Source organism: Petaurus breviceps, unplaced genomic scaffold (assembly GCF_028583685.1).
Source record: "Petaurus breviceps papuanus isolate PSGF00001 unplaced genomic scaffold, PetGlider_PUasm1.0 208, whole genome shotgun sequence".
NCBI lineage: Eukaryota > Metazoa > Chordata > Mammalia > Diprotodontia > Petauridae > Petaurus > Petaurus breviceps.
In genome coordinates, this window is record NW_027185852.1 from 31883994 (window position 1) to 31911261 (window position 27268).

A 27268-nucleotide genomic window follows, 5' to 3' on the forward strand; every position below is an offset into this window, starting at 1 on the left:
TGTCTCTGTGTCTTTCTTTCTCTGACTCTGTCTTTGTCTCTCTGTCTCTGACTCTGTGTCTTTTGTCTCTCTGATTCTCTCTGTCTCTTTCTGTCTCTGACTGTTTCTTTGTCTCTTTATGTTTCTGTCTCTAACTTTCTCTCTGTGTATCTCTGTCTCTGACTCTGTCTCTTTGTCTCTTTCTCTCTGTCTCTGACTCTGTGTCTGCCTCTCTGATTCTTTCTGTCTCTGTCTCTTTGTCTCTTTCTGTGTCTGTCTCTGCCTCTTTCTCTCTGTCTCTGTCTCGGTCTCTCTGCTGAAAAACTCTGATTGTCTGAATGATGAGGTTTCAGGCAGCTGCTGAGTGTGTTTTTTGTCTTTCTTTTGGTGCCAAGTGACCCTAATGTATAAGAAACAAAGGCTAAAAAAGGGTTACTGGAGTTGTCTGCTCCAGGTTTTCTAGGATAGATGCTCTAAGGAAAGGGCTCCTTGGAAGAATGGGAGGAGAAAAGACTTGGAAAGGTAGAGAGGAAGCCTGGTCTGGGACAGGTCAGCCCACATGGCACAGAGGAACAGGAGGAACCTTGAACCTTTGGGTCTAGCACCTTTCATGCTACAGGGAGGGAGCTTCAGACTCTAAGAACAAGTGGGTGGGAAGCTGGCCAGTAATGGGAATAAGAGGCTCCTGGAAGAGGGGACTCTTGTCAGTTTGGGACAAACAGGAGGCATATCCAGGATTCAATCCAACTGAACAAAAAGGAAATGTTTCTAACCACCTACTGTGTGCTAGCGACTGAGCATAGAAGCTCTGCAGTCCCAGCCTTCATTGAGAAGGGTGGGGTGAGATGTATAATGTAGACACAAGAAGGAAATACAAGACAGATACTAATAAATCCAAAATGATTTGGAGGTAGGGGTGGGTGTGGCCGTGGGGGGAAGATGGAGATCAGGAGAGGCTTCCTGTGGGAGACATCACCTGGGTTGAGACTTGGAGGAAGGCAAAGATTCTTTTTTTTTTTTTAAAGCAATAGGGGTTAAGTAACTTGCTCAAGGTTACACGGCCAGTTATTTCTGGGTGTGGTGCTGAGTATCCAAGCCCGGATTTGATCCAGGTCATCCCGACACTGGAGCCGGTGCTCTTACTCGCTGAGCCACCTGGCCGCCCCTAAGCAATTGGGGTTAAGTAACTTGCTCAAGGTTACAAGGCCAGGTGTTTCTGGGTGGGTGCTAAGTGTCTGAGCCCGGGATTCGATCTCCAGGTCTTCTCAACACTGGAGCCGGTGCTCTTACTCACTGTGCTACCTGGCCACCCCGGAAGGCAGAGATTCTAGGAGGGGCAGCTAAGCAAAGATCGTTTGGAGGCAGGTGATGGATGAGGAGGAGGATGCTGAGAAGGAGTGGTCAGACAGGTAGGAGGAGAGCCAGGAAAGAACACAAAAGTCAATGAAGGAAAGAAGAACTTAGAGGAGGAGGTGAGTGACAGTATTAAAAGCTATAGAGGGGTCAAAGAGCATAGTCCAGGGGTGGGGAAACTGTGACCCTCTAGGTCCTCAAGTGCAGCCCTTTGACTGAATCCAAACCTCACAGAACAAATGCCCTTAATAAAAGGATTTATTCTGTAAAACTTGGACTCAGTCAAAAGGCCACACCTAAGTACCTAGATGGCTGCATGTGGCCTCAAGGCTGCAGATTCCCCACCAGGGCGTAGGCACTGGAAAAGACCCTTGTCCTTAGCAACACAGAACTCATCAGTGGCTTTGGAGAGAGTGGCTTCAGCTGAGTGGGAGACAGGGAAGCCAGAGTGGAAGGGGGCTGAGAATAGATGGGGAGGAAAGAAAGTGGAGGTATCATATGCAGGCAGCCTTTTCTAGGGAAAGGGATCCATGGATGAGGTGAAGAGGCCAAAAGTGGCCAGCTGGATTTTTAGGCATCATGCCCAGAAGGGGGAATGGAGTAGCAAATGAAGGGACAGCAAAGGGACAACAGAAGTCTGGAGTAGCAAGATGCCACAGGGCGCCAAGGCTGGTGCTGTCTGTGTAGGGCAGCGCAGGGGAGAGAGTGTGGGAGTGCTGGAACTCTCGATCCTCAGGGTTGCATCTAACCCAGAGATTGTGAAACTGCTCTTCTGCCCTTGATTGCTACAGATGAGGGACCCCAACAGAGCCTTGTTTAACTCCTTGATTCTGAGTCATTCATGCTGGTAAGCTGGAGACAGTCTGGTAAGAAGACTTCAAAGCCCACTGACTTTTGTGGGCTCCCAGCAAGGCTAACATGGAAAGACCAGCTCAAAGCTCAGCTTACCTTTCTTTTTAACACAGTTGACTTTAAGTGGGACTTCATGCTTCCTTTTTCTCCCAATTGTAGAGGGTTTCTTATTATTACTGGCATCTGGAAAGGCGAAGTGAGCATCGAGAGGTCAGTTAGGACCATTCTGGGCCCCCTTTCTCCAGAAACCCCCAAAACAAAACTCCCTAGAAGTAGGTGGTTAAAAGGAGCCAGATCACTCCTTTAAACCCTACCCCCAGAATCCTAGACCTTAAGAAGTGGCTAGGCCCAAATCAGATAAAATTTGTATCAGATTACCTGCCTTCTCAAGGAGGGGAGGGGAGACAGAGGAAGGGAGAGAATTTGGAACTCAAAATTTGTTAAAAATGTTAAAAATTGTTTTTACATGTCATTGGGGAAAATATTTAAAAATTTTAAAGTCAATGGAAGAGAGAATATCTTCCATCACTCATTGGAGCTTTCAAACTTGAAGAGCTCTAATATAACCAACCTTTACTTCCCACCCCCTCCCCCATTGCAATGTGATAGTCCCAGTGTGGCATGGTAGAAAAGGGACTGGGCTTAAGAGTCTCACAGCTTATGGGGCAGCTAAGTGGTGCAGTGAATAGAGTACCGGCCCTGGAGTCAGGAGGACCTGAGTTCAAATCCGGCCTCAGACACTTAACACAAAAGTAGCCATGTGGCCTTGGGCAAGTCACTTAACCCCAATTGCCCTCCAAAAAAAAAAGAGTCCCACATCTTGGCTTCTTAGTGTCTGGGCAATCTTGGGAAAGCCTTTTAGCCACTCTGGGCCTCAGTTTTCTCATCTTCTGGCTGACAATCTTTGATCTTGGTAAGATACATTCTCTGCAGCTCTTCTCCCAACCCCCCACTCTCACTGGCAGCTCAGGGCCTCAGAGATGGTTACAATGCCTCCTCTTTGGGTTTTAGGGGCAACCTGAGTCATCATGGTTTGTGACAGTTCTCTGCTATAAGACAGTCCTTCCTGGGAGGACATAGGTCTTTCCTATTCATCCTTGTTTTCAGTGACTGGGCATAGAGTGTCAGACTACCCCAGAGTAGATATGGTTATCAATAGATAAAATCTTTATTCAAGGACCCAGTTTAGATCTAAGGAAAGGCTGTGGGCCAGTCAGAGACATTGGGGAGGAAAACCCCTTAATGGGTTTGGATGCCAAGAATAATATATAATAGCAATGGGGATCTGTTCAATGTTAAGTTCTATTGGCAAATGATAGGGAAAAGCAGGAGAGGGGGATGGGGAGAAGGGGAGAGGGAGAAGGGACCCCAGTGTACAACTCAAGACATATACAGAGTGAAACTCATATAAGGGCAGTGCTGTGCTGGGGGGATCATGGAGCCGTGAGTCCAGAGGAGAGATATGCTCCAAAGTGCCCTCCTGAGAGCACAATAATAAATGTTGATTTCAGTTGGTTTCCGTGGCTGCCTGAAGCTGACTGATTTGCATGTCAACGTTCAGGGCACACCAGGGACTTGAGAGGTCCACAAATGCAGGGAGGGAGGAAATACTCCTTCTTGGTGAGTCATTTTGGAGCCCGCAGCTGTACTGTTATTGTCAATGGTTTTCGATGCCTAGATTCTATTAGCTTACAACCTCTTTTAAAAGAAGACCATTACAACAGCCCTCGGGCCCAGTCTTATAACAATGGTTTGTGTGCATAGATTCTATAAGCTACAGCTTTCCTTGAGGAGAGACTGTTATGGTGGTAGTCTCACGACCATTATACCTAATCTCACACTACCAGTGTGTTTCCTCACAGGATGATCATTGATACCAATTAGCCAGGTTCAATTAGTTTTTAGAAATAAGTTTTTACTGTGGTGATATATTTGGTGCAACATGCCCTTCCCCCTAAAGTCTATGACACACACACACACTCTTCTACAGGTACATACAGAGCCCAGGGGAAGGTGGGCTCAAGCTTAGAGTGCACGTTGGCAAAAAGGGAATTTGTGCATCCACAGTTTCTTCAAATGACCTTGAAGATATGTTACCTTTTTAGTCCTGAACAATATACCCTCATTAACATAGCTGATCCACTTGGCCAAGAGATGGGGATCATGAGAGCAGAACATTACAATGAATTGTCAGATGCAGTCACTATATTGTGTAATTTTTCTGTATTTTTTTTAAACTGGCTTTCATAGAATCATAGACATGTACTCTTTGACCCAGTGAAACTGGCCTCCTGGCTGGCTCGTGAATAAGATGCTCCATTTCTTGGCTCTAGGCATTCTTTATGCCTCTCCTCCATCCCCGGAACACTCTCCCTCCTCTGATTCAACCTATTGCCTTCCATAGCTTCCTTTAAGTCCCAACTAAAAACCTCCTTTCTACAGGAAACCTTCCCCAATCTCTCTAAATTCTAGTGTTTTCTCTCTGTTAATTGTTTGCTATTTATCTTCCTTCATATATATTTGTTCACATGTTATCTCCCCCATTAGACTGTAACTCCTTGAAGGTGACTGTCTTTTGTCTCTCTTTGTATTCTTAGTCCTTGGCACATAATAGGCCCTTAATAAATATTGATTGATTGATTTAGGGATAGAGGTCATCTAGCCTGAACCTCTCATTTCATAGATGAAAAAAGCTTAGGTTATGTGAATTACCCTAGGACACACAGTAAGTGACAAGAGTAAAGATTTGAACCAAGATCCACTGACTCCAAGTCAGTTCTCCTTCTCCAATACCATGATGTTACAAGGGAGGTCATTTCTGGAGAGTGTGTATCTACAAATAACCATATCGTACAAACCAAAGATACCAATAACACATATTTTAAAAAAGAAAAACAAAAATTGTGAGAAATTTTATCAAAGAGGGCTAAAATATAGCTAAAATTCATCTACAGCTTTCTCCTGAACTTTCAATTCAGTAACTGTGTTAAAAGAGAAAAATAAGTTAGTTTGACATAACCTGTGTTTATTGAAGCTGTATTTGTTCTTTGTGGGTTTTTTCCTTGAAAAATTTTTATTGATATCTTTTGTTTCTATATTACCTGAGTATTGCCCTCCTCTCTCACTTACCCAAAGACATACCCCTTGTAACAAAGAATAAAAAACAAAGAGGGGGGAAAGGCAATTTACCAAAATTAACTAACACATCATTTGATATGACAATATATGCAGTATTTATTCCATACCCATAATCCTCCACCTCTTAAAGAAAGGAAAGGAGATGTTTTTTTCCCCCTCACGTTTAGTGAGAATAAACTTGGTCATTATAAATTATATAGCATTCAATTTGTTATTCTTTATGCTGACATTGTTGCAGTCATGTGGTTTATTGTTTTCCTGATTCTGTTAACTTCTTTCTGTATCAGTTTATATATGTTTTTCTAGGCTTCCCTGAACTCTTCATATTCATTGTTTCTTATTGAACAGTAATATTACAATATGTTCTTGTACCACAACAATTAGCCATTCCACAATCAATGGGTCTCTACTCTGTTTATATTTCTTCTTTATTACTAATGAGGTCTTTCTTTTAATCTCCAGGGGGTATGGAATCATAGAATTTCCTGCTACTAGGATCTCTGAGTCAATGGGCATGGGCATTTTAGCCATTTTCCTTACATAATTCCAAGTTGCTTCCCAGAATAGTTGGACTAATTAAGTACTCTACCAGAAGTACATAATGTGCCTGTCTTTCTATAGTACTGATGGGGTGCTTGGGTGCTTGTGCTTGGACCCCAATTTTAAGATCACATTTCTCCCTAGCTTCAAAACACTATCCCTGACAGTTTTCTCCCCAGCCCAAGGACACTATGCCTAGCAATTACTCATGAGTGGGCCCTAGTAAAACAAACCTTCTTTCCCCATCACAAGAACAAATTGACCTCTGAAGAAATTCTCTTGTAAAAGCAGGACTATCTTGTAACCATAGAATTATCATGTGTTGATGCCCAAAGATATCATATTCAATCCAGAGGTCAAATAGACATCAACTCTCAAAGTTATTTTGCTGCAGAAATAACAAACCAAAAATGCACCCCTGAGAAACCCCTTCCCCTATTTTCCAGTAGTGAATGACTCCTGTGACCAAGGTCATATGCTGTCACCTAATTAGCATATCTGCCAGATAATCCACTACTTTTCCTATATAAACTTTAGTTCGAAAAGTCCCCCAAGGAACTCTGCCCAACATATTGGCATTACAATAAACCTTTGACAACTTGACTTAAAGAATGCTTGAGTCCATGAATTCATTCTAAATGACTATCTCATGTATTTCAGTCCTGGAGGGGTCCCTGAACCCTTTAAAACACATCAGTACCACCTCTATTGATTGGGTGTCCACTTTCCGTCAGCGATTCAGCTAGCTGTCTACTCCATGGAACATTCTGCCTCTCCCAGGATAAATTAATCAACTGAAATCTCATCACCATGCAAATTGACTGAGTTTTTTATACTTAACACTTGTGCTTACTAAATGTTTATTAAATTGAATTTTCCAAATGAAACCTCAGAGTTGTTTTGATTTGGATTTAGCTTATTTTTTATATTTTGGAGCATTTTTTTCATTATGGTTGTTAATAATTTGCCATTCTATTTTGAGAAATGCTTATTCATATCCTTGAGTTATTAGTTCATTGGGAATTGGCTCTTGGTCTTATATATATATATATATCTTGGATATGAACCCCATCTCAGAGATTTCTGAACTGCTTCCTTTTCTGGCTGTTCACAGATCAGCTCTTTAATGATCCAGTTACAGAATTTTCCCAGGAATATCAATAGCAAACATTTATATAGGTCTTACTATGTGCTAGGCACTATACTAAGTGCTTTATAAACATTATTGATCTTCACAGCAACCCCAGGAGACAAATGCTATTATTATTTCCATTTTACAGCTGAGGAAACTTATGGCAGACAGAGGCTGAGTGAGTTGCCCAGGGTCACACAGCTTGTGAGTTTCTGAGGCCAGATTCAAACACAGGTCTTCCTGCCTCTAAGCCTGACACTTTATCCACTGTGCCTAGCTGTCAAACTCTCTGGGCCTGAATTTGCTAGGGAGTTGAGTCTCATTCAGTAAGCCTATCACGACTTCCTGGGTCACCAGCCACAGTGAAGGCTGTCATGGCCCAATTTTTGAGATAAACATATGCAAGGTTGTCTAACACAAGGCATAATCCCACCATAGAGATAAGGCATTCTTTAAAAACAAAATTGGTTAATAAAATTACTGGTTATTTTGGTTAATAAAATTACAGATTATTTTGAAACCATTCAATTTTCTCCATATAATTGTCTCCCCCTCCACTACCCTCAGCCCAGAGGGCCTACATTTATGGCCTCTGAGCATCTGTGAGAATCAGCATGGGCCCATGGGCCCACTTAGGCTTGTTAGGAGAGTAAAATCATTTATTCAGATGTCATGACTTCAGAATTAGCACTCCTATTCAGAAACATCCTGGCTATGTGACCCTGGGCAAGTCAATTCACATCTCTAAGTTTCCTCAGTTTTCTCATCTGTTCTGGCTGAGATGAAATAGTATTTTTAAGCCCTCTTCAAACCTTAATGTGACCTGTTATTATTTCTGTTGCAATTATTACATATAACTATTGATAACTTTGATTTCTTCTGAAAACCGCCTGTTCATATCCCTTTACCATTTATTAACTGGGAAATGGTTCTTGTTTTTTAAAATTTGACTCAGTTCCCTATATATTTGAGAAATGAGACTTTTGTCAAAGAAATTGCTGCAAAAAATTTCTCCCTTTTCCTGCTTTCCTTCTAATTTTGACTGCATTGATTTTGCTTGTGCAAAAAAAAAGTTTTAATTTCATGAAATCAAAATTGTGCTTTTTACTTCCTGTGATATTGCAATAATTACAAAGATGAAAAACCAAAGGAACTGCCCTCAGGGACCTAGCACAGCCAGTGGGGGATGTGATATGCCCAGGTGACAGGAGAAAGGCGTGATTTGGCATGAGGGGCAAAGACCTGAGCACAAGAGGGAGAAGACAAAGGAGAGGAGTGGGTAGGACAAGAAGGATTTGTTTAAGAGAGGCCTGTGCAGAGGCAGGAGGGCTCCTAAAAACCCAAGTACCTTGGACAGAGCTTTGAGGGACGCTGACAGCTGATGCCGTCTTATCAAGGCTGCTTCTTGGGATGGGAAACTCCACACTGTCTTCTGATTCTGATTCATCTAGAGACACTAGACAGCAAAAGAAAGTGTCAGTCAGAGAAGGGGGCAGATGCCCAAGGACAGACACCTCCCTGACTCCACATCTTTTTCAGAGCCCCCAGTCTAGTGCGGCTATGGATGGAGATGCTTAGGTGTCTGCATCCATAAGATGGAACAGCTCCTTTGTGTGGTAGGTAGGAGTCCCCCAGAGTAGCCAGACCTTACCAGCCCTGGAAATGCCAATGGGAGACAGGAGCAGACACCTTTCCTTGTACTCATGGGAAGGGACAACTTTTGTGTAGAAGTCCTCCAGGACAGCCAGACCCAATCATCTATGCCTTGGGAACACCAGTGGGAGACAGTAGAAGATGACTCTTCCTCTTTCCCTGCACCCATAGGAGACCCCCCAAAAGTTCTAGGTTCCCCTTACCATTTTTGAAGTGATTGTGGATTTGGACTAATGGTGGGTATTCCTTCAGGTTGTAGGGGTGGAACAAGACTGACAGCATATTGGTGCTGAATTTCTTCTCCAGTTCCTTGAGGATGCTGTATATACATTGGAACTCCTTGCACATAGGGATCAATTTTTGGTACTCCTTCTGAGCCCACTAAAAGTTATTGACAAGAGAGAGTTACTATCATGGTTATCAAATGATTCTGTGGTTCCAGAAAGGGACCTCCCACCACTCTGGAGAATCTTGAGACTATCCCCAGCTTCCATGCTTAAGATCATTTTGGATCCTTCCCTCCTCCTCTCCCTCAAGCAGTGGTGATTGGGAAGTCTTGGAGATCTTTTCCTGACCACTCCCCTCCCACTACACTTTAGAACAGTGGAAAGAGCCTTGGACTCCCTCCAATCCTGTTTCAGACCCTCATGAACTGTGTAATCCTGGACAAGTCCTTTCCTCTTTCTCAGCCTCAGCTGCCTCATCCATAATAGTGGGATAACAATAGCCGCTACCTTCCAGGATTGTTGGGAGGCTGAACTGAGGGAACATATGGAAAGTGCTGGGAAAACTTTCAATGTTCTTCAAGTGCTGGCTTGTGTTGTTATGCAGGGACCCCTCACATTGTAGCAATTATTATAAGAGACTCTTGCATTCTCTCCCTACAGTTCCAGTTTACTTTGTTCACAGTCAGGGAGGCAGGGGGATCTAGGAGGCTAGTCTACTATAATAGTTCAGGCTTGAGGTGAAGAGGACCTGAACCAGGTTGGTGCTTATGTGAGTGGAAAGGAGGGAGGGGATGTCGAGGACATGGAATCCACAAGACTTGGCAACAGACTGGATATGTGTGGGGGAGGGGGAGAGAAACAAAGAGAAGAGACAGAGACATGGGGGAGAGATGGGGGACAGAGAGACAGAGTTAGAGGGGGGGGAAGGGAATTGAAGGGGAGGGAAGAAAGGGAGAGGAAGAGAGAGACAGGAGTTGATTGCAGGTTCCAAGCACAACCTCTTTCATGAAGCTTTTCCTTATACGCTGTCAACTTCCCAGTGCCCTCCCTCCTAAACTACCTGGCATGTATTTATATTTATTCATTTAGTCTATTTCTACTACTTATAGTTTTATATGCACTTCTTGTCATGTCAAGTAGGGATTTTTTTCAAGTAGGAATGATTTCATTCTTTGTACTTCCATCCATCCCTAGCACATAGTAGGTACTAATAAACAGCAGCCAATTGATTGAATATGTAAGTGTGATGCAGTCGTGGAGAGTGGCAGGAACGGGCTGATGGAGAATACTCACTTGGTATATTTGCTCAGAGATAAGAGCATAGTCTCGAAGAATCTCCAGGAAAGGAAAAGGGGTAGTTACTGCCTTGGATATTTCCAATTTGTTCTTTTTAAAGGCCTCAAGAAGTTTGTCCTTGACCATCTTCCTCTCTAGATGTGATATCCTGTGGAAAGAAGACAGGAAGTGTGTGGGAGAATGTAGAGGGGCTCTCTCAGGGCAGCTGAAGGATCCTTCCTCTTCAGAAGACAGGCCACAGAACCAGGGAGGGGGTGGATATGGCAAGGTTAGGGGAGCAGAGCAGGGCCTGCTGACATTTATTTCCCCTTCTTCTGGACTCATCTGTGATGATTGATGTAATTATAAGTGTGAGTAGGATTCCTTTCCTCCCACAAGGGGCTTAGTAGGACCCAGTTTCATGGAGGGGGTATTTTCCCAAAGAGGGGAGGTTTGGGTTTTCTCTCTCTTGGCTCATTATACTTTCTGGGGACAAAACTCCAGGGAAATTAATTTCTCTCCCTCCCTCCTTCCTTTGCTTTTTGGAGGGCAATTGGGGTTAAGTGACTTGCCCAGAGTCACAAGGCTAGTTTTTTGTGGTTAGTGTCTGAGGCCGGATTTGAACTCAGGTCCTCCTGACTCCAGGGCTGGTGCTTTATTCACTGCAACACCTAGTCACCCCCTCCAGGGAAATTTCTAAAAACTAGAAAAGTGATTTGCTACTGACCAACTGCTTCTGATGGGCAGGCAAGTCTCACAAACCCCCAAACAGCTGTGTTGACTGCTCCAGACCACTAACCCCTCAAGTAATTGTCCAGGGGAGCAATTCCCACTGTGGAAAAGGGGTCTGCTATCTCCACCAATAATGATACCAGTGGCTGACCAACTGGCACCACTAGGGCAGAAAAGTCAGCCTAGCTGAAGGTGCCCTAAAGGTGAACCAGGAGGCATATTCCAGACATTCTAAACTGCTGCTACTTCCCCTCAGACCCTGATGTCCCTGTACCCAAGAGTCCTGGGAAGAGCAGTGTCTCCTGGGTCACCATTTCCAACCAAGCTCACTCCACCACCGGCCATTGTCCAGGGAAGCAGCCCTTGTGGAGATAGGAATGGCATCTGTAGGAGCTGCCAATCCTTAACTCCTCAACAGCCACAGCAACTGAAAACCTCCAGAGGAAAGTTCTTGGTACTGTTATCGATTTAGCATCAGAAATGAATATGGTTTTAATAAAGGAAGTAACACAAAAGATGATAGAGAAGTCTACCCTTCTACTGAGCCCTAAGGACCATGGGGACTTTCCACTGGACTTGAAGCTGAATCTTCAAACTTCATAGAGGTATGTGTGTGTGTGTGTGTGTGTATGTATATGTGTGTGATGTGTATATGTGTGTCTGTGGGTGTGTGTTGTGTGGTGTGTATATGTATGTGCATGTGTGTATGTGTATATGTGTGGTGTGTGTCTGATGTGTGTGCATGTGTATATGTGTATGTGTGTGTGTGTGTGTGTGTGTGTGTGTGTGGAGTCTCCCTAGCTACAATTAGAATGGGGGCTCCTTGAGAATAGGGACAGTCTTGCTTTTCTGTTTGCATCCTCATAACTTGGCACAGTTCTTTGCACATATATATTTATTTAATCAACACTTTTTTATTTATTCATTCATTCCTTTATCCATCCATCCATTCATTAGTTCACCCATCTATTTGTTTATTCATTTATTCTTTCACTCATCCATTCATCTTTTGTTGCCTGGCTTTGTTTCCATCTTCTATACATTTCTTTTAAAAACCTTACTTGGTCAGGGAGTTCCCTGACACATCAACACATCAACACACCACACAGCAACCTTTCTAGACCAATCTCAATTTTCCTCATTTTAATTGCTTCTCTTTGTCTCCTTGGAATTTGATTATTTCAGGGGGTCTCCTATCCCTGCTGGGCTACCTATTCTTGGGAAGTCTGGTCCATAGGCTCCTACCAATCCTGCCTCTGACCCTTTTGCAATCTGCTTTCCCCAGCCCTGTTGTGCAGATCAGACGCCACCTAGATTTCCTTTCCCCGTACTGAGAATCATATTCCCAGCATTCCCCTTTGTTGGCTCTGTCATCTTGATGATGAAAGGATCACGGTTGGGAGTCGATAAATTCAGGCTGAGAGCTCCAGTGGGGGTCTGGATAACCAAGGTTCCCCATCACTGTTATCTCATGCTTCTGTGCCTGGTTTGTGACCTCGATGCCAAGATTCCTCTCAGACAGCTCAGCTAGGGACAGGTGAGATTGTGGAGAACAGCCTCTGAAGAGGCTGACTGTTTTGGGGCCCTGTCCCTTCCTCCCTTCTCTCCTCTGGCCCTGTCACCACCCTAGTGCAGGCCCCCATCATCACCTCACTCCTAGGCTAGGACAATAGCCGCAGTGTGTATGTGGGGGGTCTCCCTGCCACCAGAAGTGATTTTTCTAAAATGCAGGTCTGAGTGCAGGGGCCTGGCTGTGGTCACAGACCCCTGGGACTTCCCTGCTCAGTTTCTCCCTCTCCCTCCTCAGTGAGGCCCAGCACCCTCTGCCCCTCGATCTGCACTCCTTCCCCTGTGGGTCTGTAACCTGAGTCACCAGCGCCTACCCCCCTTCTTACCCAAATCACTTAACAGCTGATCAGGCCGGCCTTCGGGAACGAGCAGGGTCGGAACCAGGAAGGATCTGATTCAGTATCATCAGCTTTACTTCCGTTTAAAATTTGCATTTCCTAAGAATTGAACTGAAAGCCCTTTCTGCCAATGAGACTGAGAGCCTAGGGCAGAAAAGGCTGTCTGGGAGCTGGGCAGGGCTACAGCCCTTGGTCCCAGCCTCCGGGAGAGTGAAGGGAGGGTGATATCCAGGGAGAGAGACTGGGAAATCAGTGGAGCAAGGAGGGGCATGATTTGACCATGGGCCCCTTAGGGTGTGTTCCTGGACACACCACAACCCCCCCAGTGCCACCTGAGGCTAGGAGACAGTATGGCGTCCTCTCTTAGTCCTAGATCTGGGAAGCAGGAACCCAGGACAGGCCCCTTAACCCCAAGGTCCATAGAGGGTAGGGAAGAGGCAAGCCCTGGGACATAGTCCCAAATACAAGCCACTCCCTGGAAGTAGTCTGTTTTTCTGCTTAATATATTTTTCTAAAGACTTTATGCCCCCCAGGTTACAGAACGAATTGTTCTCCTTCCTCCTCCCCCCCAAGCTATGTTTTTCCTTAACTTAGAGGCAGCTGGGTGGTTCAGTGAATAGTGCTAGGTCTGGAGTTAGGAAAACCTGAGTTCAAATCTAGCCTCAGGCACTACTTGTGTGACCCCTGGATGTGTCACTTAATCTCTGTCTGCCTCAGTTTCCTCAACTGTAAAAAAGAGGATAATATCAGCACCTGCCTCCCAGGGCTGTTTTGTGAAAGCACTCAGCCCATAGTAGGGGCCGAATAAATGTTTATCTCCACTTGCCTATTTTGTCTTACAAGTTAACAGTCTTGGAGACCACCTCAAATCTTCCTGCCCTTCCTCTCACGGAATCAGTTTCCCCTCCTTGTGATTCTGTTTCTCTACTACTTCTCCCATCTTTTCTCAAAACTTCCCAGGAAAATGATGGGGTGCTTGGGATCTATGTCTGTAAAATCAATTTGTAAACTCAACATCAGTTTGTAAAATCACATCCCCACCCCCATCCCCCCCCAGCGTCAGAGCATTAACTCTGCCCCTTCCCCCTGCCAGCACTCTGCCCAGCAACAACGCATGAATTGTTATCTCTGCTTGGAACAATAATAAGCTACACCTATGAATCCTTCATTAAACCATCTATAAACATTTTAGCTTAGGCAAATGTTATCTCCCCTTAGTAAGTGGCCAGCTGCCTCTAAGCACTTCTCAGTCAGTCTTGACCGCTAGCAGACTTAGTGACGTTTCAAGCCAAAAACCACACCTCCAGGTAGCCCCCACCTTGGGCTATTTCCCAGTGAATTATGGGCAATACGCCTGGGTCTGTGCAGTTGACATTAAAAGTGTATGTTCCTTTAAGCACTGACCACTCCTTAACTCCTCCCTAACCCCACCCTTACTCACCTAGTTAGCATAATTGACATCTGATTTACTGCCTTGTCTCCTTAAAAACTATGCCTATGTCTTCTTTAAGTTTGCAGGTTCCCTAAGAACCCCCGATCCCTGTAAAGTGTAGCAATAAACTTTTACAATCCTGACTTCAAGACTGCTTGGGCCTAGTGAATTCCTTCCAGACTCAGTGACTCTGGTCATTAGAGCACCTGTATAACCTATTGCCATCCCCCCATCAAAACTACCCTCGGGCAGCCCCTTCCAGGTTCACTTTGCTGGTTTTTATTGCTTTCAGTCTGCAGGACACACCCACACCTTCCTCAGAGCTGCCAAAAATCATCTTCCTGGAATACACATGACTTGTTAAACAGGAACCATAGAGTTCTAGGGTTGGGGGTGTGTGTGGAATCTACTCCAGCCAATACACAAGAGGTAGGTGTCCCGTCCAAGAAAGGGCAACTCCCCACTTCCTCAGGCAGCCCGCACCACTCTGGGATGATTATTATAAGGCTTTCCCTGACGTCAAACTTCAGCTGGATCCTGAAACTTCCTCCTAAGTCTCCTGGCTCTGCCCTCTGGGATTAAACTGAACCATAGCAGAAGCCTTCAAGTATTTCAGCCTAACTAACCTACCCCTACCCTCCACCCCCACCCCAAGTATTCATTCAAGACATCCTCATATGTCATGGACTCCCTTCCCAGAGCTCTCTTCTCAGGCCTCTCTCCAGATTATGAGTCTTCCCAAACTATGTGGTGCCCGAAACTGACCACAGTGGATCAAATGAGATTTGCCCAGGGCAGAGGACCAGAAGAGAAGAAAGAGGAAGAGGAAGGGAAGAAGAGGAGGGGATAAGGAGGAAAAGGGGAAGAAGAAGAAGAGGGGAGGAGGAGAAGAGGGAAAGGGGAAGAGAAGAAAGAGGAAAGGGGGAGGGGAGGAAGTGGAGGAGCGGGAGAGGGGGAGAAGAGGAAGGGGAGGAGGAGGAGAAAAAATGGAATGAGAAAGAGGAAGAGAAGGAGGAGGGAGAGCAGGTAGAGGAGGATGAGACCAGGAGGTAGTTGGTGACATTTAGTAAGAAAGAGAAGGGAAAGGAGGGTGCTAAGGAGGTGAGGAGGGTGACATGCTGGAAGCTTGAAAACTCCTCCCAGCAGTTTGCTACAACTGTCCTGCAGGACAGCTACTGTCAGTCAGTCAACAAACATTAAGTGCTTACTGTGTGCCTGGCACTGTGATAAGTGCTGGGGACACAAGGAAAGACAAAAGAGAGTCCCAGCCCTTCGGGAGCTCACAGCCTGCTGTTGTTATCCCTCCTTCTCAAAGAGGATGCAGATGGCATCACTACGGTGGCTGGAAACACCGGAAGGGTCCAGGCTATGAAGGTCTGTAAGGGTAAGACTGAGGGATCTATATTTGATCCTGGAGGAAATCGGGGGCCATTGGGGTTTATTGAGTATGAGCCTGATGTAGTCAGATCTGTGCTTTAGGATAATTAATTTGACACTTAGTAGGGAGAGACTTAAGGTAGTAAGAACCCCCAGCAGCTGTTGCAATAGTCCAGACTTGAGGTGATGGTGGCCTGCACTGGGCTGGTGGCAGTGTCAGAGAAGAAAAGGGGACATATATGAGAGATGTTACAAAGGAAACTGAGTGGACATGGGGGTTAAAAGAGATAGTAAGAAGTAGCAGAGGACACCAGGTTTCAAGCCTGGGTTGAGTGGGAGAGTGGTGGTACCCTCAATAGTAACAGAGAAGTTAGCAAGAGGGGAAGTTTGGGGGCAAAAATATATGAAGTTAAGTTTCGGACACATCGAGTTTAAGATGTCTACAGCAGGGATGTCAAACTGAAATAGAAACTCAGGTTGTTTACTGACATAGAAAACCACAAATTATCATGATCTATGTTGTACTGTGTTTTTATTTATTTTGTTAAACTCTCCAAATTATATTTTAATCTGGTTCTCTGGAGGATTAGTTGACTGCATGAGGTCTGGTGGCCCCCCCTTTGACACTTCTGGTCTACAGGTATCCATCCAGTTGGAGCTGTCCAATAAGCAGCTGGAGAAACAAGGTTGGAGGTCAGGGAAGAGGTTAAGGCTGGACAAATAAAACTGAGAATCATCTGCTTAGAGATGATAGTTGAAGCTAATGAGATCACCAAGTGAAGTAGTATCCAGGGAGAAGAAGCCATCAGACAGAGCCCTGGGGAACACTCACTAAAGGGGATGATGTATCATCTCTTCCGGAGAAAGAGATGCATATTACCGGGCATTTTCTAATTTTTAATAGCCTAGAAGGATATTCCTTAAATCTCTTCACCTCCTTCTGGGAGACCAGCCTGAAGTCACTATCCATAAATCAACAAGCATTTCTAACCAGTAGGTGGCGCTGATAGGAAGTCCCAGGTGCACCCTTGCAGAAACGTCACGTTGTTTGTGGTTACCAGGGAGGTAGCAACAAGTTTTTCTCTCTTGTTTCACCTCTCTTTCTATAGGTGCTTCCATGTCCTATCTAGGGATGTGAGAATTTGTGGATCTATGCATTCAAAATTAGCTCTAATCTCTTGCCAAACTTGCTTCTTCTGAATCAGCACTTCGCATGTAACCTTAACATAAATGAGTCTGTTTCCTGTGCAAATAGACACTCTTGCTGAAATGTTACTCCTGGTATTTTTGCTTTTAGCATCAAGTTGTAAGGTGATGTGGTGATTGATTGAATGAATCAATCAAATCACCCACCCCATTTAAAGTAGTAAGATGCTTCCTTACATGCTAACAGGTTTCCATGTACCAAAGAATCCAAGACTTTAGCTTAAGAGTGACAAGTCCCCGAATGGACTGGAATGCTATTGGAAGGAAGCGTGTTTGGACTGCTGAGGAGATTTCAGGTCATTTCTTATCCTGGGAGGGGCATTGGAGAGCTATTCAACAACTTCCTGCCTCCTTCAGCCTCCTCTCCCCTCTGATTGGATGACTTCGGGGCGGTGGAACACTAAAGGGCTTCCAAAGCTTTCCTTTTTTTTTTTTTTTTTATAATTTTTTTTTTTAAGCAATAGGGGTTAAGTAACTTGCTCAAGGTTACACGGCCAGTTATTTCTGGGTGGGTGCTAAGTATCTGAGCCCAGATTTGATCCCCAGATCATCCCGACACTGGAGCGGGTGCTCTTACTCGCTGTGCTCCTTGGCTGCCCCCAAAGCTTTCCTTTATACTGGGCCGGATCTGGACTTTCCAGCTCATTGCCCACTTTCAATCTGCAGCTCTGCTTGCTTTGAACTCCATGGAACAGGATGTGCTTGTGTTTCCTGTTCTCTCCTCTTCACCATGGAGCCAGGCAGGTGTATTTGCTAAATGCCATGTACTTTGTTGAGATAATGCAGCAATGGTCTCTGTGGTAGTGGCAAATGGGGGCTGGGAGCGGGACTGAAAAGCCATGCTCCATCGTTCTCCCCCAGGCTCTTTTTGGATGGCTAAATGGCTGAGGCTACTTTATGCACCTCATATCTGCAAGGTCTGGGCAGCTCCAAGGGTCTGGATCTCCTGGCCAGCCCATGCATGACTTGCTTTCTGGAGCAGCTTCTGTTGGAGAAATCATCTCCCTCTGCATTCCCAGTGCCCTACTCAGAAACTCGAGGTTAGTGCCAGAATGGGAAATGTCCCTTTTTCAGGACTGCTACCATTGCTATTGGAACGAGAGATGGGGTTGAGTGACAGGAGAGGTAGTGTTAGATTCCCCCTACCTGCCCCCCCCCCCCGCCCCCAAAGAGCTCATAGAATGGGCAGCTCTTTCTGGATCAGTGGCCAGACAACTTTGAAATGGTTCCTCAGTCACCACCTCAGGAACACCACCAATTAGAGTCATGACATCTAAGTAAAAGGGTTTATTCTTTAGCAAGGGGCCAGAGCACTTGTCCCATTGAAAGGGGCCAGAGAGCAGGTAGAGTTCTATGGGAGAGACTCTAGACCAGAAAATCCAAGGATTCCTCCAGTGTTCCCACCTCTCCCCCCACCCCAGCCCCACCCCATGATTACAAAATATCCACAGCACAAGTAGAAGGCAATTTGGAAGGGGCAGGGGGGCGCTGTCAGCTGAAGGATGAGGAAAGGCTTCATGCTGAAGCTAGTGGCACCTGAACTTTGAAGGAAAGGAAGGATTCCAAGGGCATTCTGGGTGTGGGAAAAAAGCTGGTGCAAGAGTGGAGACCAGAGATCGGCTGCCCCGTGTGAGGAAAACGAAGAAGACCAGACAGACTGGACTGAAGAGCTTATGAAAGGGAATAGTGGATAATCATCCTGGAGTCAGGTTTTAAAGGACTTTAAAAATTCAGTGACTTTGTGTTATATATTGGAGGCAATAGGGACCTGGAAAGTTCTTGAATGGGGAAATAACAGAACTGAGCTCTAGGAAAACCACTTTGGCATCTGTATGGCAGATGAATTGGAGATGGGGGAGAGTGGAGACAGGGAAATCAATTGGGAGGCTATTGCAATAGTTTGGGTAAGAGGTGATGAAGGCCTCTTGTGAGCGTAGGGCCACAGGTGGAAAGAAGGATGTGGATGGGAGGGATGTTGACAAGATTGGGCTGATTATGTGGCATGTGGTGGGAGGGAGATGAATGGTTGAAGATGGCTCTGGGCTTATGCTTGGGTAACCAGGAGGATGCTGATTGCCCTCTACCTAAACAGGAACATTCAGAATAGAGGTAGGGGTTTTTTGGGAAAGATAATGAGTTCTATTTTGGACAAACTGTCTGAGATAGTTCACCTGGCTGTGGCAGAAATAACTACAATGTAATTCCTTGCTCTCTGTAGTGATTGAGACTCTCAATTTTGTGTTTTGGATGATTAATGGATGTTTTAGGGCATCTAGGAGGTGTAGTAGATAGAGTGCTAGCCTTGGCATCAGGAAGACTCATCTTCCTGAGTTCAAACAAGTACCACCAGCTTGTGACCCTGGGCAAGTCACTTAACCTTGTTTGCCTCAGTTTCCTCTTCTGTAAAATGGGCTGGAGAAGGAAATGTCAAACTGCTCTAGTATCTTTGACAAGAAAACCCCACATGGGGTAACGGTAAGTTGGACATGACTAACTACTGCTTCCTTTCCTTTTTGCCCTAACCTGTTAATGTATTTGCTGAACTCTTGACTAGTATGATTTACTCACCAACTCATTTTTTTAAACTTTTCTTGCTAACCTTGCTTGCCAAATGACTTCTCCTTTTCATTCATCTTGAATCCTTCTCTTCAGGTCTAGGACTCCTTCATCCAAGTCACTGTCACAGAAGTTCAAAGTAATGTCTGGGCATGGGGGACTGTTCTTCTTCTGTATTCCTCCTCTGCAAATTCAGTCTCTGGCCCTCTTCACATGTCTAGACTAAGAACTGGTGAAATGATCTTATTGATGTCATATTTATTATTAATTTCAAGGCTTTCTTTCTCTGCTTCTGCTCTTCAAATGGTCTTCCATGCCAGCCAAAATAAAAGGTGATGAACCAGGGGCCATGGTGTTTGGGGGTGGGGAGATCCTTCAGGATGAAGGCGGGATGACATGGAAACCTTCTTTGAGAAAGGAGAGAATGGCAGGAGGCTAGTAGATGACATCAGAGAGGGTAGAGAGAAAGCACTGTGATCAGAGAGCAAATCCTAAGGTAATGACAGCTGGGGATGGGTGGGGCTGCCCAGGGTGATGGGGACCAGGGAGGATGTCTTCATACCCTGGCCCAGTGTGTGCACCTGGCAGCCAGCTCTGGAGAGGGTGACCAGAGATGAAATGGACTGGAGTGTGGAAGAGTTGGGGTAGATAGAGATGAGAATTATGAAAAGGAAGCCAGGAAAAGCAGCTTTCCCCCAGGAAGCATCTACTCTGAATCACTGGGATTGGGAGGGCAAGAGGTTGATTGGTCCTTTCAAAGAGGACCAAAATGACATTGTTATGTTGGAATCAAGGTATGGTCTGTCCAACTGTGGATGATCAGACCAATATGAGCTCAGAAGGTTCTACCCCAGATCAGGAAGAAATAGTTCAAGAGAACATCTGGAGTGGAGATGTCTCTAAACTGGCACATCTCACGTTTCTTTTGAACTACCGCAATTCTGCTTTGCTCATAGAGCACATCTTTAATGTGAGCACACCATGCTGGGAGGTCCTGTGCCAGTGTCTCCCATGTCTCACAAATGATTCCAAAGTTTGTTTTTTTTTTAAAGCAATTGGGGTTAAGTAACTTGGTCAAGGTTACACGGCCAGTTATTTCTGGGTGTGGTGCTGAGTGTCTGAGCCCGGATTTGATCCGAGGTCATCCCGACTCTGGGGCTGGTGCTCTTACTCGCTGTGCTACTTGGCCACCCCGATTCCAAAGTTTTTAGAGGGGCCTTGAGAGTGTCCTTGTATTGCTTCTCCTGGCCTCCATGTGAGCACTTGCCTTGTGTGAGTTTGTCGAGAACTTTCAGAAGTTTCTCGGCTTCACTAATGAAATGTTCCCCTTCCCTATATTATTATCTGAAAGGCTACAGGGCAGACAAGCAAGAGGATGTATTATGAAGGGAATGTTTTGGGGTCCCTTGACCTTTCTAGGTATATTCCCCTGTCCTATACAGTTACCTGCAAAGGTTACCTGGCAGATAGCAAGAGGTCGTGTAAGCTTTTTTGTTTATGCCTCCAGATATGGTCCTAGAATAATACCCTAATAAGTAACTAACCTTAAGCAAGGGTAAATAGTAAACAGGATTAAGGGAGGCTCCTTCTATATTATCTGTATTCCTTTGATGTAGGATCTTTCTACATTGCATTCTTTTGGGGTGTCTACATTCTCTTGGGGGGGGGGCATAAAAACTGTGTGCTCCTTGCATCTTTGGCTCTGTATGAAATGGTCCTGTAATAAACAGACTATTGATTACACCCCTGTCTCATTATTCTCACTGCTAGCTGGCTGCAGTATGAGTTCTCTGTAAAATAGTCTTTTAGGCAAATACACATTTGGCATTTGAACACATGGAAAGAGCTTATCAGATTTTGGTTGCTGGTGGGAAGGAGGGAGACAGGGGCACCAGCTTTCTTCTCCCTTCTCCACCTAGGCTCCCTGGTTTGCATGGAAAAGGAGGGACCTGATGGTGGAGAGGAGGGATGAAGAAGGGTCTGTTCACTTAGGCTTTTCCCAGCAACTTTGCAATTTTGCAAAACTGGGCAACCTGGAAATTACTTTCTGACAGGGCACCATAAAAATTAAACAAAATTTTCTGCCCATAATTCAAAGAGTGAGACTGTGAGAGTCCTAATGACAAAGATCATGGGCTTTGAGAGCTAGCAGGGACCCTAGAAAACCTCAGATCCAAAAGGGAGAAAGAGCCTAAAGGCTTTTCCAGTTAATAGGTTGGGTATCATTGCCCCAGTTCCAGATTAAATCAGTGGGAAAAAGTAAACAAACATTTAAGTCCCTACTGTGTGCTAGGCACTATCCTAAGCAGCACTGGGGATATAAAAAGGGGGGGAGGGGGAAGACTGTTCCTGCTCTCAAGGAACTCAAAGTCTACTGAGGGAGATGACATGCAAACAAGTTACATATGACAAATAGGAAATAATTAACAGAAGGAAGGTGCTGGAATGAAGAGGGGTTGGGAAAGGAAGATGGAGTTTTAATTGGGATTGGAGGAAAGTAGCAAAGCTGCATTCCAGGCCTGGGGGACAACCAGGGAAAATGCCAGGAGCCAAGAGATAGAGAATCCTGTTCATGGAACTGTCAGGAAGCCTTTGACATTGAATCAAAGGGTACAAGCTGGTGAGTAAGATGTAAGAAGGCTGGAAAGATAGGAGGGGGTTGGGTTATGGAGAGTTAAGTTTTAGTGAGAGGTTAGTGAAAATAAAAATGCAATTTCCCCCCAAAATGAATAAATTGCCCTAAAATCTAACCATGGACTCCTAGACAGTCCTGAGGTTTATATAGGTTTAATTTCAGTACTCTGTGTCCTTGCTGGTCTGAATTGGGTTCTGAAGAGCAGTTCTTGAAGACTGAAGTGTCAATGAAGTGTCATGCAGGTACTCAGATATTATCATCTCAGTTTTTACAGGTAAGGAAACTGAGGCTGATAGCTGGGAAAGGACTTGTCTATGGTTACACAACTAGTAAGTTTCTGAGAAACAGGATTCAAATCCAGTCCTTCAAGGCTCCAGATCTAGTTTTCCACACACCGTGTTACACTCTCTCTTTCAGTTATCAACAAAACTTTGGTAATAGGGAAAACCTAAAGAAATGGTCAATAAACATTTATTAAGCATTTACTATGTCTCAGGCATTTTGCAAAGAGTTGGTGACACAAATAAGAAAAATGAAGACAGTCCCTGCCCTCAAGGAGCTTATAATCTAATTGGGGGAGATGATACAGAAAAAGAGTCTGAAAAGTGGGGGGAGGAAATGGAATAGAATTGCTGCAGGATATCCATACCCAGGGCATGATGTTTGTGGAGTCTAAACCTAGCAGAGAAGCAGGTGGGAAATGAAGAAAAAACCCAAAGGAACACAATAAAGATATCAAACAGTCAACCAATTATATATACATGAGATTACTGTTTGATCATCCTATTGAAAAAATAGAAACATAATAATTATTTGACATATGTAGTTGGAAAAGCTGGTTAGCAATATATGGGAAGTAGATTTAGACCCTCGTACACACTGTACTTCTGAGAATTTCAGGTGGATGTTAGACAAACATTAAACTACACACACATAAAGATACAGAAGATTATAAAATGTACATATATTTTATTTATGTTGGGGCCTTACTCTTTTAATAGAAAGGAGTACCAGGGACAGAATGTGCATGCTTTATTATATTTAAATTTTAAAATTACAATAGAAAAAATATTCATGAAGCAAATTGGGCAGATCAAGGGAGTCCCTAACCAGATTGGGGAGTTTCTTAAACAACCAGGTTAAATAATAGTATGTGGACCATTGCGAGAGCTGATGAAGTTGAAGGAGTTCCCCCATAAATCTGTTGAGATTTTTTTAGATGGGATTCCCTTTCACTTCCAACCAGAGTCTGTAATTTGTAATATCTGCACTTTGCAGCAGAAATACATGGTCATCTATGCATGTGGCCTGAGAGGATTAAATGGTGTTTCTTTGTGTATTCCAGCCTTCTGTGCAGGTAATAGGGGACTCTGAATTTCCTAGATGGCATGATCCCAGAATCCAGTCTTCTAGCAGGAAAGGGAGACTTCTGGGGCAGCATCAGCTTTGAAGGTTGCCTTTTGGGAGATTCTAAATTCAAGGGCTTCTATGTTTGAGAGATCTTTCCTGTTGCATTCCATTCTTTGGAAGGAGAAAAAAGAATCTACCTGATTCCTGCATAACATCTTACTTGGAGCACGGAGCCAGATAGGATTACTGTTGTTTATAAAAGAGAATTGTAATACCCTAGTTAGGATATTCAGCTGAGCCAAAAGCTAGAGGAAGAACTTTGAGTATAGAAAAAAAAAAAAAGAAATAAACTATACAAGATTATTCTGTATTCACTGGAAACTATGGGAAGAAATGGAATACTATAGTTACCCCCCCCCCCCAACATCTTGGGGGTTAGGAGAAGTTGCCTTCTTCCACTCTCCCCTCCCATGCACCTGATCTGGAAAATCCATGTAAAATTTTTTGGCCCTCTCTTCAAGACAGAGAAGAAGCCTGCATTTTTTTTTTTAATCTGGGTGGGTATTTACAGTACCTTATTGTAAAATTTGGGTAGATATTATACAGTACTATATATATATGTATATTTCTGAGTTTCTATACTTGTTCTGTGTCATCTGCCAGCCTTTGTGAGTCATCTGCAGCTTCCCCCAAATTTTCCCCAAATTCCCATTTATTTTCTTATGCTGCCCTGGGAAGGGCTTTTCCTTTAACTTTCTTTATTTAAACTTCCAATTTGCATCTCTCTCCACACAGATCCAAAACTCCACTTTCTCCATCCCTTCCACCCCAAACATCTCAGACTTATTTTTCCAAAACTTAATTCTTTCACTTTATTAATTCTTCCCCTTTGCTAATAAGCAGTATAGCAATTGAATTGTCAACATTGTTTCCCACAGATCAAAACGGAAACTCCTAAGAGATCACAAGCTGGTGCAAAGAGACTGTTCTCAGGTTGTGAGTAACAATGTATTCCTGTCTTGAAGGAAATCCCTATTTTAAGAGATGCTCTGCCTTACCTGGATTTTCTAATGAAATTAACTTAGAAACCTCATATACAAGTCACTAATTACCTCTTTCTTATATCTCAGAATTGTTTTCTTTTTTTCTCTCACAGAAGCCAAAGTTCATTCCAATTTCTATCTTAGTTTCTAATTCTCCTAGACAATTTCACTTTGTTAGATCATTTACAGTAGTAAGCCAAAAACTCTCCCCCTAGAATCAAAGATTGTATTCACCAGGGAATTATTATTATAATTTTTCTATTCTCTGCAGAATCCTCTAGGAGAGTATCTCTAGGCAATAGTGAGAGGAATGTTTTAAATAACCGAAAGGTCTCAGTTGCCCCTAAAGCCCCCCTGTGGTGTTTCAGCACTTTCAAGCCACCTTTCATGAATAATTAACGTACAACGTTTCCTTCAGGTACTACCCGCAAAGAGAAAATCTTACCTCGTTGCCCCTCCTGTTAGCATACTAAAATTAGGGGCACGAGGACAAAGGGGGAAATCCCTAGTCATTCCTACTACTTCCGGAAACTTATCTCTAACTTAAAGTCCGAACCAGGGGAGGGACAGTGGAAGTCTCGGTTTAACAAGAAAGCAAGACCAGGTTACAGCGGGAGACCTCGTGGCGCAACGGTAGCGCGTCTGACTCCAGATCAGAAGGTTGCGTGTTCGAATCACGTCGGGGTCACAATTGTCTTTTAGGGCTATGTATTGAATACGTTCTCTATTGAATAGAGCACTTGGTTCAAACTCGCTCTCAGACGCTTACCTGTGTTGGCTTTGGCCGAGTCATTTAAACCGCGTTTGCCTTAGTTCCGCATCAGTACAACGGGGACTCGTTGGAGAAAGAAATGATAAATCACACCAAAACGGCCAAGAAGAGACATTAACTACTAAACAACCCAAGCAAAGACAATCTCACATAATTTACATATAAAGTGTCCTTACTTAAGCATGAGCAAGATTTAAATTTTAAAATAGCCTAGGGGCGGGCTGGGGAGGGGAGGAGTTCAAAGAAGTATTTCAGCCTTTAGCATTTTTTTTATTCTCAGAATTTAACTAAACCAGAGCTCCAAAATCAGGAGTAGATTCAACCAGGAATAATTGTAACTTCTGAATCTGCAGATTATTGTCACACACCAGAATCACCAGACAGGTAAGAGACAACGCAAAGAATTGTCTTTAGAAGAAGTGGAGTGATCAGATTCCATGTTGGGAGGTAAGTCTACCAGGGGTAACCTGAGGAATCAGGAAATGATCTGTGAACCAAATTATCAGCCTGAGAAATGAGAGAGACAGAGACAGAGAGAGAAAAAGAGAGACAGAGACAGAGAGACAGAGACAGACAGAGAGACAGAGACAGACAGATCGAGAGCCCAAACTGGACCACAGAAATTTTTTTTTAGATTTATGGCAACAACACAGTAATTTGATAGACAGATAATCAGGCAGTAACTTGAGAGATCCCAAAGACAAATGTCTGACCCTTCCACCCTTTTAACCAGTTATGTGGTTTTCCTTACAAATAAGGATACTGAATACAGAAAGCCAGATAATGAAGCCAAGTAGAAAAGAAATTTTAAAAACTCTTATGACACTATTATATCATCAGTGGTGATAATTTTATTTTCTCTCCTTCATTTTTTTTACTCTTCCTTTAATTCCTTCTCTGCTTGTTTCTTCAATTTCTTTTTCCTCCTGTCTTATTGTTAGCTGCTCATGTGTGAGTTTCCCTGCCTAAGCACTTTTCATCTATTTCTGGCCCCACAATTTTGTGGAATTGAGTATGATATTAAAAAATAGTCCAATGATTCTTTGCTAATTGCTACTGCTCTGAAACCACACCAGAGTCTAATCTGTTTTCTTTTCCCTAGACTTCAGGAAGAAGCTGAAATGGTGCTGGGAGCAAAACAAGCCAATCAGAACTTCCCCAGGGAATCCTGAATCCTACTAATTTCCCAAGAATCTCTACTTTCATCTTGTTTGTTCTCAGATACCCTTGTAGATGACTACTGCCTGACCTTACTGAGGGTATATGCCTCTAGACCTGCCTGAGGCTGTCCAAACTGGCCTAATTTTAGGGTTAACTGTTTCAGGCAGCACCCTATCTCAGTGTTCCACTCATCTCCAGGAGAGACTATCTATTCTCCTCCCCTTCTCTGCCCTATTTCCCTCCCTTTGTGGTTTATGAGCATCTGAAGTCCTCAGCCTCCAGTGTTTTCTGTACTTAGTTGCCCTGCCTATTCTTTTTTCTTCTAATAAAGCGATGTCTGCTTAATATAGTCTGAACTCAACTGGTAATTGAGATAACTTACCCAAACCCCTGGTTAATACTACCAATCATGCTTATCAATGCGTAGAAACATTTTAAGAACCTATTTATTATGTGATCAGCATAGCCCCATGATTTAAAAAAATCACTGAACCCTGAGCAGCCATTTCAGCACCCATGTATAGATTTGGGTTATAGGGTAGGATGGATATGATGGAATTTCACTAGAAGGGAATGTAAAGATTTACACATCAAAGAACAGGTAACAGAGGAGGAAGCTCTATGTTAAGTAAAATAATAAACTAGTCAGGAAACACTAAGGATAATGATAGAATTTGTGGGCTAACCATTTTGACACAGGAACTATACCTAGATAATTATGGATGTTTTAAGTAAACATAGCTGAAATTCTCTACTCACCAACCAAGTTAACTACTGGAGCTAAAATTTGATGTTAGCTAAATTCTTCAAGCTCCAGCTGGTTATGCGACTAGCTCTCTTAAGAAAATGCTGGTCAAAAAGCCAATACAGAAGAATTATCTTCTTATAAGAACCTTGGAGACCTCCCCCCCCCCCCCCCCCCCCCCCCCCCCCCCCCCCCCCCCCCCC

At 44.0% G+C, this 27268-nt stretch overlaps 1 protein-coding gene and 1 non-coding gene across 2 annotated transcripts in view; one reads left to right on the top strand and one right to left on the bottom strand.

Annotated features, from left to right (window-relative positions):
- Positions 1–27268, bottom strand: part of LOC138165444 (nuclear body protein SP140-like protein) — a 393692-nt gene that overhangs the window by 28669 nt on the left and 337755 nt on the right. The window contains exons 2-6 of the mRNA XM_069093817.1: positions 12777–12841; positions 10168–10318; positions 8851–9028; positions 8343–8450; positions 2281–2367 (exon numbers count right to left, since the gene is read on the bottom strand). Of these exons, the coding sequence (XP_068949918.1) occupies positions 2281–2367; positions 8343–8450; positions 8851–9028; positions 10168–10296 (502 nt within the window). The 5' untranslated portion in view covers positions 10297–10318; positions 12777–12841. The remainder of the gene's footprint in view (positions 1–2280; positions 2368–8342; positions 8451–8850; positions 9029–10167; positions 10319–12776; positions 12842–27268) is intronic.
- TRNAW-CCA (transfer RNA tryptophan (anticodon CCA)) lies at positions 25004–25075 on the top strand. The gene has a single exon. It is a non-coding gene; the product is annotated as a tRNA-Trp (tRNA).